Below are 20,956 nucleotides of genomic sequence, written 5' to 3'. Positions count from 1 at the left end.
CATTTTTTTTTTTTTTGAGGGAAACTCATGTACTTCTTCATTTTTACCTTATTTTTCATACTAGTACTTATTTGGCGAAAGTGTCTGAATCAAACCATCTGATTGAAGTACATTGCAAGACACCAACTGGTAAAGAAAAAGCCAAGTTTTCTTAGTCAACGTCAGCATCTATTACAGGAGAAAAGAAAAGGAAAAATAAAATAAAATTGCTCGCATTGGTCAACTGAAAAATTAAGCAGCGAGTGCTGCAACTTTACCATTACATGGTTATCAACAAAATATAAAAACTTGAAATGGAGAAAAGCTTATTTTTGTTTCTCCTAGCAAGGGGTATTTGCTTGGCTAACAAGGCAGTGATTTTATCATTTTATCACCTTTTAGACTTCCTTATTAAATTATGAGCCTCGCCCCTGGCTTCCCCTAACCTTGATTTTTGACCATTTCCCTGCATTGTAGCATGTCTCTCTTGGAAGCTATTTATGGGATCTCGTGACGGCCAAGGTTGTGAAAATTGTCTGGTTGGACTAGCATAACCTTTAGAAGATGCAAGCCTGGAACCAGCTAATATTTGATCCTTTAAACCTTTCACTGATTTATAACTTTGTTGTATTTCATCGCCGTAACTTTTTCCTTGAGCTTGTTTCTCCAGTTCATAAAAGCTTTCCCAGTCTATTCCATCTCCTGAATTTTGGAGCTTCTCATCACCTTGGTTCCCCCATTCCACTCCATCTGATATACTCCTCTGCAGAGATGTGCTTATCCTTGAAGCTCTTCCAGAGATAGACCTCCTACCTTTTATTTCTTCCTCAATTGGATATTTTCTTGTATCAAATCTGCTTTCAGAAGGGTAGGTCCACTTATAGTTTTTGTTGTTGCTGTCCATATTTAACTCTATAGAATGCAGGTCACTTTCACCGGATTCCTCTTGACACTCTACACCATTGTCAACCTCTCCATCATCTTCTTTATATTCAGTATGATGGGAGACTAATCTGCTTCTGCTCAGATATGCAGAAATTTCTTCGTCGTTCAAGTGCGTGGAACTACGTCCTTTTTCTCTTACTTGTTTGCTGCCTAGAAAAGCTTCAAGCTGATTCCTGAGCATATCAACAGCAGCATTCTTTTCCTCATGTTGATATTTTGCTTCGGAGAGTTTCTTTTGAGCTCTCTCCTCGCGTAACATATCGGTTAACTGCATCATTTCCTTTTCTTTCTCTACCTCGTGGCAAGCTTTTGTTGACACTCTCCTTTGTTTATCTATCTCGGTTTTATCCTCGTCAACATCTCTTGCTAACTCATCACATACTTTTTCAATAATTTCTCTCTCTCTCTTCTCAGTTTCAAGTTCTTTCACCACCTTAAGAAGGGATGCTTTCGTCTCAGCCAGTTCTCTCCCAAGCTTCTTGTTCAAGCTTTCCAACCGTCTCCTTAGCTTCCGCTCTACATCAAGTTCTCCTGCAACAGATTCAATTGCAGCCTCAACAATTTCTCGCTCCTTTGTTTTCCAAGAAGCCTTTTCTTCGGCAAAACACTTCATCAAATAGTTTATCTCATTCTGATCTGAACGTTGTTCGTGGATAAGCTGATTGACCTGTAGGCGAGCCCTCTCCAGCTCAGTATGGAGAGCTGATATAAGGGACATACTAGAAGAAGGGTGGTCTTCATGACCCCACATGCGGTTTATAATTTTAAGTAGCTCTTTTGATGTTGTCAATGCATTACTGACATCTTTCAAACGCGGTTTAACTCCCACAGTAGATGAAGCAGGGGTCTGTGCTCGAGATCTGGTTTCAATCTGCAAGAAAACCAAGATGCAACTATAAGACATGCACATCATACGTTATTTTTGAGACATTTTAAATTATCAAAGAGTTAAGAGGGTATTATGCAAACATGTCATGAAAGCAGTATAGAACTAAATCAACCTCTCCATTCAAAGTAACAAAATAATGTATAAATTAAAATTGACATGCACTCTAGTCATTCTGATACAAATAGAGAACACATTGGCATGTCATAACCTTTTTCGGTAAATCTTCTATTCACAACTTCATGAAGAATATCAACAATACCATCAAAATTCAAGTAGATGCATTACAAATACAATGAATAGCAAAGGCATATCAACAATGAACATGGCAGTTGGCAACAGAACATTTTCATCTATTCTATTTATCCATCTATAAAACAATGACCTAAAGTGAACACAGGTCAAACTATTGATGATTTCTTTTCCAACTCAAACATCGTTTCATTTCTTCCGCTGATTTTTACATGGGGTTTGTCATTTATTCAAGACTCGTACTTCTGCACAGCAAATTAGCTTCATCGAGGATGAATCCTTTCATGTTCTTGCCGTGTCAAAATTGTGTTTTTCTTTCTTTTCGTAAGACACTGCCAAATTATGATAGGATCCACCTATTTGATGCAATGAAGTGAGAAATGGACACAAAATTTACATGACAAAGTCATTTAAAAGATTAACAAAAGAAAATCTGCTCCAATAAAAAATTCTACATGAAGTTATCAAGTAAAAATCCCCAATGAGAAAATCAATTTCCTATCTAGTTACACATGTAAGTTGCCTATTCCAATAACAAATAGACAAAATCATCCACATTTTCAAAACAGCCACAACATAAAACTCTGTATGAGATACCTCCATAAAACTGGCATTACTAAAAGAATCCAAAGGACCAACATGGTGATGTTGTTCTGTTAGCCTCAACCTGTGTGAATTGCTGGGTGTTCTTCTATGTCGATTACCAATTCCAGATCGATCCATTCTCTACAATAAATAAAAATTAACAATACTCAGTAAGAAATATCCATATACATAATAATTCCAAACCAAATTATGCAATAGTGCATAATTAAATCTCAACATTATTGCTTGTAAGTGAAGGCAAAATTCCAGACTGACACATGATCTGGACTCAGAATATTCCTCATTTTATTATTTAATAATAAATTAATTCACAATACAATAGGTCCACAATGACATAAATAAATATATAAATATATAATCCATAAACAAAATTAATTAAATTTTGAAAAGAAACAAAAATGAAACCTCTGATGGAGGGCTATGTGAAGGATCAGACAAATGAGGAGGCAAAGAACCAGAACGAATAGACCTAGCAGTTGAAACCCTATCTTTTGCTTTAACCTCTTTTTTCATTTTCACATGATCACTCATTTCCTTAACACTAGGCGAAGGAATCTCATTCATTTCCCAAAGCGTCGCCGCTAGTTTCCTCGCCGATACCGGAGCTTGCTTCGATTTACTCCCCGATTGCGACGGTGGGGGTGGATATCTCGGTGATTCAAGTATCCGCATCGCCGACGCTGGAGATCGCGAGCTTAACAGCTTCCAAGTAGGTACAGGTGTAGTGGATCCGCCTCCCCTTTTACCTACAAGAATAGCACGTTTGAATCTGTAGTTGTGGTTAATTACTGAGGAAGATGATGATGCTGATGATGAACATCCTCGTTTCCGTATTTTACCAGGAATTATCATGTCCATTGTTGATTTTGTTTAAGCATTAGTAAGTAACTACTACTTTGTCTTTGTATTGATGAATTGATGCTAGATTTGATGAAACATAGCAAGTGGGAAAAAAAAGGAAGAGAGAGTGGGAGTGATTACGTGGCGGAATGTGGATGGTTGGATTAAATGAAGTTGGGGGAATCCAATGAGCGTGATTGGAGGGTGAGAATTTGATGGTGGTGGTACTGGTGATTGTGTTGTGAAGTACGAAAAGCGATTTCAACTTTGGATATGAATAGTGTTGAATGAGAATGTGGAATTCATTCCTATTATAGGGAGCGACACGGTGTATTCTGCTTTTTGCCAGTTGCCAACTTCAACTTGACATCAGCTTCGACTTTTTTTTTCTTGACAAACATCTCAAATTTAATTATTTTATTTTATTTTAGGAGGACGTCGTTTTCACCAAATTTATTCAGATTATTTTTAAGATATTATTACTTACTCTCTCCGTTTTGTTTCAAAATGAATATCGTTTAAGATTTTACATATATATTAGGCTTAAATACTCTTTTAGTCCATTAAGTATTTATTTGGTATCGCTTTGGCAGGTTTCTGTTAGGTTTAATAAAAAACGTTAAGTGTAGTACACGTGTCGTTTTGACATTGGCTCTGAAAACATTAAGGGACCAAAGTGATACCAAATAAATACTTAAGGGACGAAAAGAGCATTTAAGTTTTTTTTTATCATCTTCATCAAAACCTTCATCATATTCATCAATTAAATCCAAAAAAAAAGGAAATAATCAAAAAAAACTAAAAAAAAAAATATCCACTGATTCATCTTGCAGGACATTGATTCATCTTCAACCCAAATCCATAACCCCTCTTTTATTTAACCATGCCCAAATTCATCTTGCAGGACATTGATTCATTTTCGAGTTCAATAACTCATCATCAACAGTCATCGTCGCCGTTTCTGGGAGGATCTACAATCCACTGTCGTTTTTCTAGATTCAAGGTTTTGGTGAGAGAGAAAAATGGAAATGGTTTTAGGAAACTATGAAGAATAAGATTGAAGAAATGGTGGATTTTGGGTTCTAAATTGGTAAAGATTGAAAAAGATTTTTTTTTTTCTGAGTTGGTGTGTTGTTGATGATGAAGATCATGAAGAAGAGGATGAAAGAGAAGGAAGAAGAGGAATAGTACAAATCCTAATGTTTTTTTGATTATTTTTTTTAACAGAAGGGACCAAAACAGGTAACGGAGATAAAGATAAAGTACTCAAACAATCTTTTTTTTAGTTAAAGGATCAAAGCGATACCAAATAAATACTTAAGGGCCAAAAGAGCATTTAAGCCTACATATTAAGAAATGTATTAATTAAAATAAAAAGAGATATTGTTTTACAACATTATTCTAATTTTACCCTAATCAACTATTGGTTTATTTTTCATTAAAAAAAATAATACTTTAAAAATAGTGTATATAATATTAATTGAAGGTACGATTGAAAAGAAAGTGTTATTATTGTATTGGAAATTGAAAGTGACATTCATTTTGAAACAAATTTTTCAACTAAAATAAATCACACTCATTTTGAAACGGAAGGAGTATTATAACTTGTAAAAAAACGTTCTTAATTAGCTCTTTTACCCTATTTTCAAATGAGAGACGGATGATCTCTTGAGTTTAGCTCAGTTGGAAGGGACAGTGCATAATATATGCAAGGTCCGGGGTTCAAACTCCAGCCACCACAAAAAAAAAAAAAAGACAGATGTCCATGTGAGCTTAACTCAATTGGTAGGGACAATGTATAATATATACAAGGTCTGAGGTTCATACTCCGGATACCACAAAAAAAAAAAAACAGATGGCTAAAAAATTAAAACTTTGTTAACAATATCTTATGTGCATGTTTAAGGAACCTATAAAAATGAATTTTATCTTGAAAATACAACTCAAATACAAGTAAAATTCATAACTGTATAATTTTCAATATAAATATCACTGTTTTTGAATGCTTCAACACTGTTTAAGGACATTTGTTATCATTTTTCTATTAAAAAAATTGAGATAAATTTATTTATTTAAACTTTTTTTTATTAGAGTTGGACTCACCGGTTTGCTTCATCATCATTCAAATATGTTGATATTTAGTTTTTTGGTCTCCTTTCACGAGTCTTTGATATCCTTCATGTTTAGTTCCATGGTATTCATTTGAGTCTATTATTGGCTAAGTGCTTGTTTGGTTCCGCGTTTGGAAGCCTCAAACGCGAGTTTGCTTTTTGAAACGTGGTTTCAACATACTTTTTGATGTTTGGGCAGCTTCAGAAGCGATTCTATAAAACGTGAATATAGTCCCAAACTCACGTTTGTGAGAAGCCACAATTCGGAGCTTTTGCGACAACGTGATTTTGAGAATTAATTTTGTCATTGTCATGGCAGTTTCATTTCCCCAATTACCCTTTTTCCTTTTCCCACAGATGTAAATAGTTTCCTTCAATCCAACAAAACTGCCAATGATGATTTTTTTCATTGATCAATTTTGTTTTCATGGTGCGGCTTCAAGCTTCAGGTTACACAGGTTTCATGGTACTACAACCTTTAACGCTCTCTCTTTCTCTAGGTTAAAGAAGAGGTTGAAATTGGGCTTCAAAAGCCCGTTACTTTCTTATTTTTGTAAAAGCCCATTAATATTTTGCTTAATCCTTTAAAAAAAAAAACGTTTGACACAATTTGGCAATTAATGAGTAAAAAAATTAATATAATATATCTAACTAAAATTAAACTATCTATAATTTATACAATTTTTTTTTTTTACTGGAATATGCTTTTTATTTAATTTTTTTTATTTCTTTATGAATAATCAAATTAATAATGCAACAAAATTTAAATAACTATAAAATAGAAATGAATTTAATCTTCAAAAAAATTTAATACCCATTTTGATAATTATGCATTCAAAATCAATTTTGATCTAAGTTATCCAAACAACATGAATTTATAAGAATTATTTTTGCTTTAAGGTATCCAAACATAAATCAATTCACATTCAACTCACTTTTAACAAAAATCAATTCTAACAAAATCAATTCTGTCAAAATCAATTATCTCCACCGCAGAACCAAACACACACTAAGCAATTGAATTACCATGACATCGATTAATCCACAAATTCTCTTCATTGTATTGATATTATCCACAATGCAACGTCAAAATGTCACGATTATGTCAATTTGACTCATGACATAAGATCTTCTTTATTTAATCTTACATGTTCACGTCGCTTACACACTCTCAAAGAAAATAGTTTGGACTTCCTAGCTATGTTTGGAGCTTCTCCCAGCATAGATCTCTTAGTTCATCTCTTATGATTGGCCTCTTGGACCTACTCTCTCCATACTCTATGAGAACTTGGTTATGTAGAGCTTAATTTGCTTTTTTTTTTCCTCTCCTTTTCTGGCTTTGTAATTTTAGTCTTTTAACCAAAAAAATCAATAAATTGTAAAGCTAGATCTATATAATTTCTAATCAAAAATTGCAACATGAACAATTGAAAATTCTAATTAAATTAAGTATCTTCTCTTTCATCATCCATAAAATTATGACTATTAAATATGATTCATCAAAAGACAACAATATTGATTCAAGTATAGCACCATCTCCTCTCGAAAAACAAAAAAAAAGTATAGCACCATCTTGAGTTGAATCATGCATATCTTAGTTGAATTCTCACAACTCTGTTTCACCTTTTTTCTACCGTTTATTTTTTCTAAGATACATATTCACATGTATCTATAAATTGTTTTTTTTTTTGGTTACAATCTATAAATTGTTTAAGTATTGGGTAAAATATTTTTAAAAAGTAAATAAAAAGTAATCATGATACTTCTAGTGTGGTATCTAGATACGTCGTACTTTTTGGAGTACATGAGCTTCATGATATGATCAAGCATGTCATTTTATCCTTATAAGTCCTCTCCACTAAAATAATTTTATTCGGGTGTATTTATTAGGCTTAATTGCACTTTTGGACCCTTATTTTTTTAAAAGTTGCGGTTATGAACCCCTAACTAATTTAAATACAAAACAGCCCCCTATGTTTTGATTTTTTTGCAGTTTTGGACCCCAAGGCAAAAATAAAATAAAATATTGACACGTGGCACCTTATTTAGGGTGCCACGTCAGCGTTGACCGAGTCAACAATGGACTGAGTGTCCAAAACTGTCAAAAAATCAAAACATAGGGGGATGTTTTGTATTTAAATTAGTTAGAGATCCATAACCACAACTTTTGAAAAAATAGGGATCCAAAAGTATAATTAAGCCTATTTATTAACCAAAATTCATACATGTTGTGGAAGTCTAATTCCTAATGCTGGATCCAATTTGCATTGATGAATTCCAATTCAATGTAAATCATAAAGTGAACTTGCTAGCATTATTAAAAAGTGAATAATATCCTATTTCAACAAAAAAAAAAGTTAATAATATCATACGAATATTTAAAATAAGTCAATGATATCTTTGAGGCATGTTCTAACCATGGTGAGATTTCATGGACTAAAAATAATATGCGCCAAAAATAAAAAATTAATATTAGTTAGGATTTTTTTTTGAAGGGTAATATTAGTTAGGATTAAAAGTAAACAAATTTATACTTAAATAAAGAATAAAATGAAAAATATTTGTAGAAAATAAAAATACAGTTAAACTATTAATTTAAGGTCTTTCTAACGAGTGTCTTAAGGTCAATGGTCAATGAATCCCTTAATAGAAATTCTTTCTTGAAAATATAAATTTACTTAGGGGTTTTCTATCATATGCAAATTTGCATATGTTAAGAAGTTTAAAGTAGTAGCTTTGACTTTTTTGCATTTTATATTAAAATTGTAACTTTTTAATAAATAATTATTGTTTTCAATAAAAAGTTATTATTTTTAGTTGCTTTAACATATGCAATATTGCACATGTTAAACAAACTCATTACTCATTTATTTTTATCTTAGCAATAATACACTATTTTTTTAAACAAAATAACTAATTTTAGTATATTAATTAATAGGGTTAAATATTTTTAGTCTTTACATTTTACGCCCCTTTGAAGAATAGTCCCTACATTTCATTAAACGTTTTTAAAATCCTCACATTTTATCTCCGTTATTAAAATTAGTCCCCACATAAGTGGATCCCAATTATTTTAAAGCTAAATATGTTTTTTGGTCCCTACATTTTGCATAACTTTGAAGAATAGTCCTCAAAATATCAACTAGATTATCCACCATTTCACCATCATTTCTTTGAAGGCAGGCTGTGGTTACTGCATATTTCCTAGCACTTGCAATCACACATAAGAACTTTGAATTTGCATCGCCGTCTTTCAACCAAGTAACTTTGGCTTGTTGTCTCCATCTTGAGCCAACAAACGACTCATATGATTTCTTACTACACTATTCTATGCTTCGGCCTCCTCCTCAACACTCCTTAAAGTCAATTTTTTGTCTACACTCCTCAATAGCTACTCAAAATCGAGACTATATATAGGTGATGTCCCCAACAAACCAACTCATATGTGCACTGCCTCAACTTGCCAACGACACCATTTGTACTTTCACGACTCCATCCATTCAGCACCACATCTTGTAAATCCTCTTCTTCTAATCATGCATTCTCAAATTTGAAAGCTTGAAATATCATCTTCTTGTCTTGCTTGATAAACTTCAACGAGATGGGAGACTAATCTGATCTATCCACAAAGAGTGATAGGTTTGAATTTGGAAACAAATCAAGCCATGTTGAGAGGTCATTGCTCTATCAAGACGCTCTTCAATTCTAATAATTATGATACTCAATTTTTAAATTTGTCTAGATCGATTTTTTTTTTTTTCTTCCCAAAAACACGGTAGGATTCTCTTAAATTAATTTAACAAAATATACTAATTAAGTGCGAATAAGGCCGGCTCTAACTCCATTGTCTATGTCTACTATGAAAATTGTGGTTGGCAAGAAAATGAAATGGTAAACAAGACAATAGTCTAACACCTCGTAGTATCCGTTCTTTTTTCTTGTGTGCATGATGTATATTGTGTATCTTTGGATTAAGATGTGAACCGAGTTAGTACCTTGTTTTGAGTTCAATCAAATTCAAATTTGATAAACCCCACAAAATCATAGAAATAATGGCAATTGTATTCCAGTTCATAATTATACTATTTTCTTTATTTTTTCTAATGTACTTTACTTTCACTTGTGCCCATGTTATACCCAAATTGCCTTCTTCAGCAGTTAGTCCAGAGTTACAGCAACGTTCTATTTCTGCTCAAAATGGCCTTTACAGAACAAAGTTTTTCACCCAAATACTTGATCATTTCAATTATAATCCACAGAGTTATCAAACATTTCAACAAAGGTATCTTATCAATGATACCTATTGGGGTGGTGCCAAAAAGAAAGCTCCAATCTTTGTCTACATGGGAAATGAAGGGGACATACAATGGTTCGCACAAAACACTGGCTTTATGTTCGAAATAGCACCCTATTTCAATGCCATTTTGGTTTTTATTGAGGTTAGTTTATAATTGAACCTTGATTAATATCCTCACGTAACAAGACAAGAAGTGTCATCTTTATACACTAATTTAGTTTAAGACCTTATCATTATTCTATATAAGTCACACTTTTGGAATAATAATAATATCGATTTCAATGAGTTTGCCTTCAAAAATGATTTTAACTTAAAGCTATGTTTTTTAACTTAAATAATCTAAAATTAAATTTGAAACTATCCTCAAAAAATTAAATTTGAAACTAAAAATCAATGTATAGCCAAAGTTTCAAAGTCTAGATTTAAGTTAAAATCATATATAGTCGGAAACATTCAAAGATGTAAAAATCAACTTTAAACTTTAGGAGTTAAATTTACCTACTCCAATCCAAACGTAAAATCAAACATACACTAAAGTGATGTTAACATTGTACTGTTAATTAAATGTCAAGATATTTGTAAATAATTGAAGAAAAAAAAAACTGCAGCATAGATACTATGGAAAATCAATACCATTTGGAGGAAATGATGAAGTTGCAAATAAAACTAGCAGCACACTTGGATATATGAGTTCCACACAGGCTTTAGCTGATTATGCCACACTCATAATTGATCTGAAGAAGAATTTATCAGCAACTGATTCCCCTGTTGTCGTGTTTGGAGGATCCTATGGTGGAAGTATATATTAAATGTTTTAATTGTTTATTGTAACCAATTTATATCGTATTTTTCTATATATAGTTCAATTCAACCCCCCATCTTCATATATAGTTAAAATTGAGTACTACTTCTATTTCAGTGTTAGCTGCATGGTTTAGGATGAAGTATCCGCACGTTGCCATTGGAGCTTTGGCATCTTCTGCTCCAATCCTTCAATTTCTGGATTTAGTTTCACCATACACCTTCACTAACATTGTCACTCAAGACTACAAGGTGAAGAATTGTTAGACTAGGATTCAAATAGCTAACGACAGATAATACAAAACACACACATTAAGGGCGGAGAACTAAGGGATTGTGCCTAACATATCAAATATCTCTACAACTATCATTGTTTTATAAAATTGAAGAATTGCTAGCTAAGATATATAAAGTAGATATTAATTATTTGAGCATTTTAAAATACATTTTGAATACGTTAATTTGTGTAATTTGCTAATGTTTAAATCTTTGAATACGTTGGATTCTTTTAAAATTGTAACTGGATCAACTAGTCACCAATTATTTAAAAATTTATGGACCTAATTCAAAATTATTTAGGGGAATCTATTTACAATTTTTTAGAAAATGACCTAATCTCCTGTTGTGGTCATTAACCTGAAGTTTCTGTCAAATTCTAGATATCTTCAGTGTTACGCATTCAAAGTACACTGCCGATCTCTTAGTTAATAAGTTGCTTTTCTTTCTTTGTTGCATATGATTATATGATTTTTAGAGTGAGAGTGAGAATTGTTACAAAGTGATTAAAGGGTCTTGGAAAGAAATAGATGACACAGCCAATACACCAGGAGGAATAGAACAGCTACAGAAATCGTTCAGATTGTGCAAGTGAGCCATGTCAAAATTTAATCTATTCTTTTTATTATTTAGATTAACCTCTATATATAGTTTAATTATTATTGTTTTTCTGTTGAAACAGCAATAATATAAGTGCAGGTGATCTGAAAAATTGGCTTCAAACGGCTTTAATGTACACGGCAATGACAGATTATCCAACACCATCCAATTTCGTGACTCCATTGCCAGCTTATCCAGTAAAAAAGGTGCCAATGTAATCTTCAACACATTTTTTTATGTAGTAAATTCTTAAAATTGATTTTTTTTTTTAAATGCGCACTTAATTTTGTTTTTCTAATATACATCCTCTCGCATCCAACTTTGTTGAATTTTGTGTGTAACTTGAATAGATAAACCGTTGATACCATATTAAATTTATAAAAGTCTAAAACTCATCCTTACAAAACTCATTTGGTGAGCAGTATCACATTTTTATAAACTCATTTAAAAACTTTTAGTGATAAAACATGTCTCTAAAACATGTTTCTAATTTTGTAAAACATGTCTCTAATTTTGTTTCTAATATACTATATTTAGTGATGAAAATTTGAGATAGATTTAATATTTTAATATATGATTGTACCAGATGTGCGAAGCGATTGATAGCAAATCCTCTGGAAACGAAACATTCACCAAACTGTATGCTGCAGCCAATATCTTCTACAACTATAGTGGAAGTGTCATATGTTTTGATATTAGTAATGATTCAGGGGGATGGGATTGGCAGGTAAGTAGTACCAATTAATCATCACTTTTATTTGAATTTTCCAAAAAGTTAATCATCTAATTAATTAACTAACAATGTTTGATTAATTTGTAGTCATGTACGGAAATGATAATGCCCCTTGGTGGGAACAATGAGGAGAGCATATTTCCAGCTCACAAGTGGGAGTTAGAAGAGACACTCTCTTACTGCAAACAGACCTATCACATAGATCCAAGACCCCATTGGATTACTACTGAGTTTGGTGGTCATGTACGTAAGAAATATTATTATCCTTAATTACTCCTAAATCGTGGTCTCTACCTGCAATTGCAATTCATAACTATTACTATAATTTTTTTAATTAATTTGGTAACACTGCAATTTAACTCTATTTAACCAAAAAATTATGCTTGTATGTAGGATATCGGGAGAGTTCTGAAAAGATATGGGAGCAACATTATCTTCTTCAATGGTTTAAGAGACCCTTGGAGTGGTGGAGGGTATAACTATAACATTTACCCCTCTTCTTATATATCCTAGCTTTTTTTTTTTGTTATCCCTTCTAGCAGCTACTATTATAATTTCACTGAATTTCTAGGAGATATTATTGTCATTTGTCAATATATATGACACCAGCTAAATTGATGAATGCAGGGTATTGAAGAATATATCAAAAACTTTAATTGCCATAGTTGCAAAAGAAGGTTAGTTTGAAACTGTATATGACACTTTTTAAAGTGCAATTAAATCTGAAGCGTTGATTTAGATCCAACGGTCCAAATTAATTCCTCTCATCCTCTTATTATAACTACTACTCTCACTTGATATGCCCTCTAATAATACATATGTTTATTATCTATTTCCAATTTTCACTTTAGTGTTTTGTATAGGAGCTCATCATGTAGACCTGAGGTTCTCAACAAAGGAAGATCCAGAATGGCTAAAGGATGTAAGGAAACAAGAAGTAAAGATCATAACAAGTTGGATCTCGCAATATTATCAAGACCTACTACAAGGATGAAGAAATTGAATATTATACATTATTTGGATTAAGGATAATATTTCTCCTCATACTTCACTAATACATATTGACATTGTTATTAGCATTTAATTTATATGCATCTGTGTGAATAAACCATTCTGATGATAATTGGTCTTTGCTTTCACCATTCACCATTCACCATTTCAACCGTTGCTGTTAAAATAGTAGCTAGATATTGGATTATTGGTTTTTTATAAAGCAAGTTTGAATAAAACAAGCATTATATGGGGGCTGTTTTGAAATTCCTCAATATTTTATACTAAATTGTGAACTAGCTACCTAATGGGCGGTCCAACAAATTATTTGTTGGTGTGCAAGTGTGAGTTGGAAGTCCCGCAATCAATAGAATAATTGAAGTTGAAATGCATATAAGTGAAGAAAAAAAACTTATATATCTAATGCATTAAAGTTTTGGGCCAAAATGTATTTAAACTAACTACTCCAGCTCAACATGTGGATCCACTCTAGTGTTCTAGGCTCTCTGGAAATCCTAAATTTAACAATTAATTTTTTACTAAAAAAATATATTTATTTAAAGAATTTTTTTTTTTGCAAAGATGGATTTTAATTTTTTTTTTTTTTTTTTGCAGGGACGAAAAACCAAACTTAGTATATTTGCAGGCAGCATTCAAATATTTTCGCCCAAAAATAAATATATACGAGAGTGACATATAACCAAGCCAAAATGCATTATCTGTTGTTAGTAAGATATGGCCAATAACACTGACACATTTCTTTTTTCCGTGATCTTTTGTTTCTTTCCCTCTCTCCTTTTCTTTCCATTTATTCATTCATTATTGATAATCCTTTTAGTATTTTCTTCCTTTTATTCTATTAATTTGCCTTTCCTACTGATCTCAAAATTCTCACACTTTAAGAATGTTATAATCATTTTCATATAAGAAAAACTAAAGAAATTATGGTCCACAATCCCATTTCTTCTGTCACTAGCAGACCCAACCACTAGGCTTTTTCTGCGGAACTTGAGCATTTTTGAGATTCTCTTCTTCTTTTTATGCAACACTCTTTCATTTGTACCCTAAACTTTCATCAGAAAGAAGAAAAAAAAATGGCAATTATCTTCTTCCTTTCTTTGTTTTCTCTTCTGTTCTTTACCTTATCTTCTTCCCATATCATACCAAGATTTCCTTATTCAGTGATTAGTCCAGAGCAACAACTAAACTCTGGTTCTGTCCAAAATGGTCTTTACAGAACAAAGTTTTTCACTCAAATACTTGATCACTTCAATTATAACCCTCAGAGTTATCAGAAATTTCAACAAAGGTATCTCATCAATGATACTTATTGGGGTGGTGCCAAAAAGAAAGCTCCAATCTTTGTCTATACTGGAAATGAAGGGAACATAGAGTGGTTTACACAAAACACTGGCTTTATGTTTGAGCAAGCACCTTATTTCAATGCCCTTTTGGTTTTTATTGAGGTAAACTTTATTGTCTTGGATTCTCTACCTCTTCTGCATTGTCTTTTTGTCTCATATCCTAGACAACATTTTAGTACATGTCTGGATTAACGTTGAAATTGACAACAAAATCGCAGTTGATTTCGTTAAACTCACCATCAACTCAAATATGTATTTAATGATTTGAAATTAAATTTGAATTATATATGTTTATCTTATGCATTAGAAATTGAAATGCAGCATAGATTCTATGGAAAATCAATTCCATTTGGAGGCAAGAAGAAGGTTGCATATGCAAATAGCAGTACACTTGGATATCTTAGTTCTGCACAAGCTTTGGCTGATTATGCCACTCTTATCATTGACCTCAAGAAAAATTTGTCAGCAACTGAGTCCCCTGTTGTTGTGTTTGGAGGATCCTATGGAGGAAGTATAATCTATATTATCAAAATTCTATTTCATTTTTGTTGTTTAATTGAAGTGTTTAGTTTTTAACTTGCAATCAAGATTTTTTAAATTATGGTAATAGTAGCAATGCGATCCTTAGTATTTTTGAGAAAATAACAACTTATTTATCTTAGAGTTTAGTTAAATATATTAGTCGACAACCAATCATTTAAAGCTAGATTACTTTCTGATATTTAATTATTTTTATCTAACTTAAATTATGTATTCATTTTTTGAGTATTGGTACCTAACTTATTGTTATGGGTAAATAAGATTCTCCTTTAAAAAATTGCGTTTTAATATGTGGTTGTAGATACATATTAAAAAAATATAACTGATCAGTTGAGAGGGACATATCATTGTTATATCACTATTTTTTATTCCTTACGAAAAACTTGCTTGCAATTGTTGAATTTTTCTCCCTAATTTGGACCATAGTCTAAAATGAAATTGGGTTTTTGCAGTGCTGGCTGCTTGGTTCAGGATGAAGTATCCACACGTTGCAATTGGAGCTTTAGCATCATCAGCTCCAATCCTCCAATTTGACGATTTGGTTTCACCATATGCCTTCGACAATATCATCACACAAGACTTCAGGGTTTCATTTTCTTTTCCTAACTTAAAACCTTTTAAATATTTTAATTTACATTAATTCATTTAACTTCTTAATTCTAAAAAATGAAAGCAAAAAAAAAAAAACATTGCATGTGATGACTTTATGAGAAAGTAGTGTTAAACAAGTAATGTAAACTCAAAATTATGTATGAACCTTTGTTTTTATTTTATATTGTCTACTCACGGAAACATGCTCTTAACGAGTAATATTAATTAATTAAGTAAATGTCTTATTATATTTCAGTCAAAAATAGTGTGTTGTTGTATTGTAGATTCAATATTACTATAACATATCATTTCACGTGCACCTGACAAATAGCAATATTTTTTTTTATAAAAATTATGTACTTTGTGTACATTACAGAGTGAGAGTGAAAATTGTTACAAAGTGATAAAAGGGTCATGGAATTTGATAGAAGAAACAGCCAAAAAACATGGAGGACTAGAATTACTAAGGAAATCATTCAAAATATGCAAGTGAGTTTAATTTAATTTAACAACCAACTCATAAGGTAATAAAACAGTGTTTTAATTTATTATTGTTTTGGTGTAAGTAGTAATTATATAGGAGTAGATGCTTTGGAAGGTTGGCTTGGCCAGGCTTGGATTTACACAGCCATGACAGATTATCCAACACCAACCAATTTCTTGAGTCCCTTGCCAGCATATCCAGTGAGAAAGGTTCAAACCATACCCTCTTAAATTAATACTTTATCTTTAAATAAATTATTTTATTTTTGTGATTGATTTTATTTGATGTCTTGATGCCACATCTTTTTATTAATTTCGTTAAGTGTTATAATAAATACAATAAATGGATGTGTGCTTGTGTTTGTTGGGCGGGTTTGTAAATTAAACACCTTTAAATGTGTGATGGAGTGTGTTCTAAGTTTTAATTATAACGATAACGATAATGAAGTGGCGTATTAGATTTTTTTATTAAAGATTGAAACTTAAAGGCAAAACATCCAAGAGCGTTTAGATGAGATGGAACAGGTCTCTTCTATCTTAACCAATGTCCTAGGTTCGAATATTAGTCTCCGCATTTGCGCAGCAGTGTTAAAACTTTTAGGGAGAACCTGCCACCCATTTGGGTCCATAATACTCGAGGGATTAATCTCTGCAGTTGCGCGCGGAGGATACCCGATTTAAAAAAAAAAACGTAAAAGCAAAACAAAACCAATACAAATTTAAATAGTTTTATTATTTTATTTTTTTTAACTATTTTTGTGTTTTATCTATTGGCCAAAGATAAGTGGAACCAAAGGGTAAAGAAAGGAAGATTGTAGCAAAAATATATTTTGTATTTTTTTTATTTTGTATTTTGTTTATTGGTAAAAATAGATTCTAACATATTTTTAAAATAAATTCTAATATATTTTTAAATTTTTCTATAGCATTATTTCATCTGAGTCAATATCAAGAGGGAATATTGTAACTTTATTTTAATAAATTTCATTTTATTTGACTAATATACACTATTTTGTTTAATTTTTACAAAGTTATTTTTTTTTTAAGAAATTTTTACAAAGTTCTGTACACGTACTCTTATATGAAACAATATTTATATATTTTCAAATACGAAAAAATATCCTGAACCATACCATAAAAATAAATATTTTAAAACACTTCTTGGAACATTAAAAATTATATGAAATTTGTAAAAGAAAAGTACCCCACTTTCATTTCATTTTGTTATAATTATCAATTTACAATTTTTTTTTTTATAAACCCGGAAGATATGATGTTGACAGTATGATATTTTTATCTCATACGCTAGAAGTACTACTAATTACTTTATTGAATAAAATTAAATGAACTGAAAATGAAGTTTATATTTTCCTTTTATTTATAAATATCTTAAAGCGTTTGGAATATTTGTCTGTTTGTGCGAAAGAATAATTGACTATGACTTTGAATTTTGGGGGAAATTCATTTATTCAGATGTGCGAGGCTATTGACAGCTCAGTGACGGGAAAGAATACATTAGAGAAGTTGTATGATGCTGCAAGTATATACTACAACTATAGTGGTACCTCTAAGTGTTTCGATTTAAATGATCATTCTGATCCTCATGATCTTGGAGGATGGCAGTGGCAGGTACTCTCTCTACTCATCCCTCAGTTATTCAATTTCAATTCCACGAGGATTATTCAAGAAATTTCTTTTAAATAAGTTTTGTTTTTAAAATAAAATAAAAAGAACCAAAAGAATCTATGACAAATGATATTTTAAACATCTATTTTGCAAACTTCAAAACACAAAACTGATGTCAATATATCATAACTTATTAAACATTATCAAACATACAAGATGTGCAAAGTTAAAAGTTACAATTAACTGAAAAGAAAAAGTCTTAAATATCGTGGTTGGATCTAACACAACTCCATAAAACCGGCTTATAAGGTGAGAGTTACATGATATAATTGAGTTTGAGAGAATTGATTTTGGTTAAAAGTAAGTTGAATGTTAATTGATTTATGTTTAGATATACTTACTTAAAAGTGATTCTTATGTGTTGATATTGTTTGGATAGTATGTATCAAAATTGATTTTAAGTGTGTAATGACCAAAGTATCATTTTAATTATATTTAAAAGTAAATATCTCATTCTCATTAGATAATTATTTCAGCTTATTATAAATTGATTTAATTGCTTCAAAAGTTCATTTTAAAATAATATTAATTTATAAGTTATTTTTAATAATTTTTTTTATCAATCGGGTAATTTTGAATAGAAACATAAGCATAAAAAAATGCAATTAAAAGAGCCTTCTATGCAATTGAAAAAATCCAATAAGTGTGCCTCTCTTGTTAAAAAAGTCACGTGGCTCTCACAGCCTCACTTCCATTTCTCGAGAGCCTTGTTTCCATTGCTGCCATTTTAATCTCCTTCCAAATCTTTCACTATTCTTCTTTAATAGTTCCTCATTCTATCATCTTTCAATATTCTTTTACCACTATAATTCCCTCATCTCTTTCCCAAAATTTCTAATTTTTCATTCTTGTGTTGGTTGAAGCTTTCATGGAGATTGAGTGATTTAATTATTCTTCTTCACTCATCTTCGTTTTTCTCCAGATCTGGAAAAATAAGTAGAAAGTGTTCTAGAGAAATAAAAAATTGAAAATTGAGGGGAAAAAATTGGAGCTTAAGAAGCATGGGTAAATAGGGAAAATACATTTGTCAGCTAAAAACAAATTTCCAACCAAGTTTGAGTTGCCGCAGAAGCTATGTTTTCTGGCTTCTTCTAAACCCACGTTTTGGGTTCAAACCTGCGTTTTCAAATTTGCTTTTAATTGTATCCAAACATCACAAAAAGGGATAAAGTCACGTTTAAAAGTGGAAACGTGGGTTTGGTGAGCAAAAACGTTCAACCAAACAGACACTGAAACCCCACACACAAAATAAAGCATCATTATTATTTAGAATCTTGCGTCTTACCAAATTATCTTTAGTAGACAATTTATTCTCCAATTATCGTTTGACACAAAAAGACACTTTTAAGAGGACTTGTTCCATATAATCTTTTGCAATGGTAAATCACCATGGCCTCCGCTACTTGTGACAATAAAGGATATACTCCTTTTAGAGAATACTCTTCATTTGCTTCAAGCCTGTCATTCCACCACAAAGAACACCTTATATCACCTACATTCACACCCCTTTCTAAACTGTATTTAATATACAAAACCTTAAACAATAAACCACTTTGGTGAGTCCTCAACCTCAAACACTACTTTCCTAATGATGCATAATTAATTTAGCGAACCCTACAAACCCTAAACCTCATTTTTCACGATCCAAACAGACTTTATCCCACTTTAACCAATTGATCTTACGAACCTCCTCACTTCTCTACTATGAAAATAATCTAAAGGAAAGAAAATAGACAAACATGGCATCTTTTGAAAGTACACGTCGATCACCAATTACGACACTTCTAACTAGATAGTCTACTTCGAAGTCTTTTGAAAGTCTTCTTGGGTTACTACCAATCGGTGGTCCTAAATATTTCAATTAGCGAAGGAATTTTCCATTTTAATTGTCTCATTTGCAATATTTGTCTGCTACAATGAAGAAAGCATTATATTAGTAGTGGTATAATAATGAAATTCAAAAAATACTTTGCACATACAGGCCTGTAGTGAGATGATAATGCCCGAAGGTGCAAGCAGTAAGGAAAGCATTTTCCCGGAATCTAAGTGGTCAGTCAAAGACAGAAATGCATACTGCAAATTTGCCTACAACGTAGTACCAAGACCCAACTGGATTACATCAGAATTTGGTGGCCATGTGAGTTATATATAATTACTATATATTATCATTTGATTTTTAATTTGGTTTGATATAGTATAAACTTACATTTTGCATATATTGCCAAGTTCGTGCTGATTCCATGCATTGATGTATTATATGTTATCTGCAGAATATTGAAATAGTTCTCAAAAGATCTGTGGGAAACATCATATTTTTCAATGGTTTAAGAGACCCTTGGAGTGGTGGAGGGTAAAGCCTTATTATCTCTTCTATCATCATACCATTATTAACATTGCAATATATTTTAGGCATGCTATTATTATTTTTATGTCATAGTATAATGTCACTATATGCTAAAATCGGTTATTACAATTTCATATTACAACCACGTTACGTTAAATATGAGTTTATTTGCAGAGTGTTGAAGAATATATCAAAAACTATAATTGCTATAGTTGCTAAAGAAGGTTAGCTAATTAATTTGCGTTTTTAATTTTGTTACTCTTCAAAATTTTCGTGTTTCTCTCTGTTTATTCGGGTTTGTTGTGGGTATAGGAGCTCATCATGTGGACCTAAGGTACTCAACTAAGGAAGATCCAAAATGGCTTAAAGATGTGAGGAAACAAGAAGTAAAGATTATTGAAAGTTGGATCTCCCAATACCATCAAGACCTAGCTACAAAATAGTGTGAAAAATTAAGGATCTGTTGCTTGTTATGTCTGATAAATTCGAGGCAATAATTGCTGTGAAATAAAAACAATGCATAAATTATCATCGAAAATCTATTTATCTAATAATTGTGCAAATGTGAATATATGTGTATGTACACATACATACATCTAGCTATGGATGAAAAAGTTGCAACAAGAAAAAAA

The 20,956-nt window shown here is 31.5% G+C and overlaps 3 protein-coding genes across 4 annotated transcripts; 2 read left to right on the top strand and 1 right to left on the bottom strand.

Moving 5' to 3' along the window:
• Nucleotides 1-130: 130 nt before the first annotated feature.
• LOC25499424 (uncharacterized) lies at nt 131-3,803 on the bottom strand. Of its 2 annotated transcripts, none has more exons than XM_013594688.3 (3): nt 3,074-3,803; nt 2,660-2,788; nt 131-1,795 (listed from the first exon to the last, which is right to left on the bottom strand). In XM_013594688.3, exons 1-3 carry the CDS (start codon nt 3,524-3,526, stop codon nt 371-373), a joined length of 2,007 nt encoding a protein of 668 aa, XP_013450142.1. In that variant the 5' UTR covers nt 3,527-3,803; the 3' UTR covers nt 131-370. The 2 variants fall into 2 exon arrangements, with proteins under 2 accessions (XP_013450142.1, XP_039683672.1); XM_039827738.1 differs by having other exon boundaries at nt 2,702-2,788.
• Nucleotides 3,804-9,670: 5,867 nt separating this feature from the next.
• On the top strand, nt 9,671-20,956 carry LOC25499422 (lysosomal Pro-X carboxypeptidase). Its single transcript, XM_039827716.1, has 10 exons — nt 9,671-10,058; nt 15,002-15,191; nt 15,673-15,806; nt 16,188-16,300; nt 16,381-16,504; nt 17,768-17,923; nt 19,962-20,117; nt 20,251-20,330; nt 20,499-20,548; nt 20,637-20,956. The coding sequence occupies exons 1-10, from the start codon at nt 9,672-9,674 to the stop codon at nt 20,765-20,767; spliced, it is 1,521 nt and encodes a 506-aa protein (XP_039683650.1). The 5' UTR covers nt 9,671; the 3' UTR covers nt 20,768-20,956.
• LOC25499423 (lysosomal Pro-X carboxypeptidase) lies at nt 10,540-13,465 on the top strand. Its single transcript, XM_039827717.1, has 8 exons — nt 10,540-10,969; nt 11,472-11,584; nt 11,676-11,799; nt 12,180-12,320; nt 12,414-12,569; nt 12,720-12,799; nt 12,954-13,003; nt 13,190-13,465. Exons 1-8 carry the CDS (start codon nt 10,856-10,858, stop codon nt 13,318-13,320), a joined length of 909 nt encoding a protein of 302 aa, XP_039683651.1. The 5' UTR covers nt 10,540-10,855; the 3' UTR covers nt 13,321-13,465.

This window comes from Medicago truncatula, chromosome 7, assembly GCF_003473485.1.
Source record: "Medicago truncatula cultivar Jemalong A17 chromosome 7, MtrunA17r5.0-ANR, whole genome shotgun sequence".
NCBI classification, from domain to species: domain Eukaryota; kingdom Viridiplantae; phylum Streptophyta; class Magnoliopsida; order Fabales; family Fabaceae; genus Medicago; species Medicago truncatula.
The sequence above is the reverse complement of the archived record's forward strand: the minus strand, read 5'-3'. Positions and strand labels throughout refer to the sequence as shown.

What these genes read in the sequence shown, in the direction of transcription:
- LOC25499424 (XM_013594688.3), bottom strand. Translation starts at nt 3,526, where the DNA reads ATGGACATGATAATTCCTGGTAAAATACGGAAACGAGGATGTTCATCA. An exon ending in CACATAGCCCTCCATCAGAG is followed by an intron (nt 2,789 to 3,073) that starts GTTTCATTTTTG and finishes TATTTATTGTAG; the next exon opens with AGAATGGATCGATCTGGAAT. An exon ending in GTAATGCCAGTTTTATGGAG is followed by an intron (nt 1,796 to 2,659) that starts GTATCTCATACA and finishes GTTTTCTTGCAG; the next exon opens with ATTGAAACCAGATCTCGAGC.
- LOC25499422 (XM_039827716.1), top strand. Translation starts at nt 9,672, where the DNA reads ATGGCAATTGTATTCCAGTTCATAATTATACTATTTTCTTTATTTTTT. An exon ending in TGGAGGATCCTATGGAGGAA is followed by an intron (nt 15,192 to 15,672) that starts GTATAATCTATA and finishes GGGTTTTTGCAG; the next exon opens with TGCTGGCTGCTTGGTTCAGG. An exon ending in AAATCATTCAAAATATGCAA is followed by an intron (nt 16,301 to 16,380) that starts GTGAGTTTAATT and finishes TGGTGTAAGTAG; the next exon opens with TAATTATATAGGAGTAGATG.
- LOC25499423 (XM_039827717.1), top strand. Translation starts at nt 10,856, where the DNA reads ATGAAGTATCCGCACGTTGCCATTGGAGCTTTGGCATCTTCTGCTCCA. An exon ending in AAATCGTTCAGATTGTGCAA is followed by an intron (nt 11,585 to 11,675) that starts GTGAGCCATGTC and finishes CTGTTGAAACAG; the next exon opens with CAATAATATAAGTGCAGGTG. An exon ending in CAGGGGGATGGGATTGGCAG is followed by an intron (nt 12,321 to 12,413) that starts GTAAGTAGTACC and finishes ATTAATTTGTAG; the next exon opens with TCATGTACGGAAATGATAAT.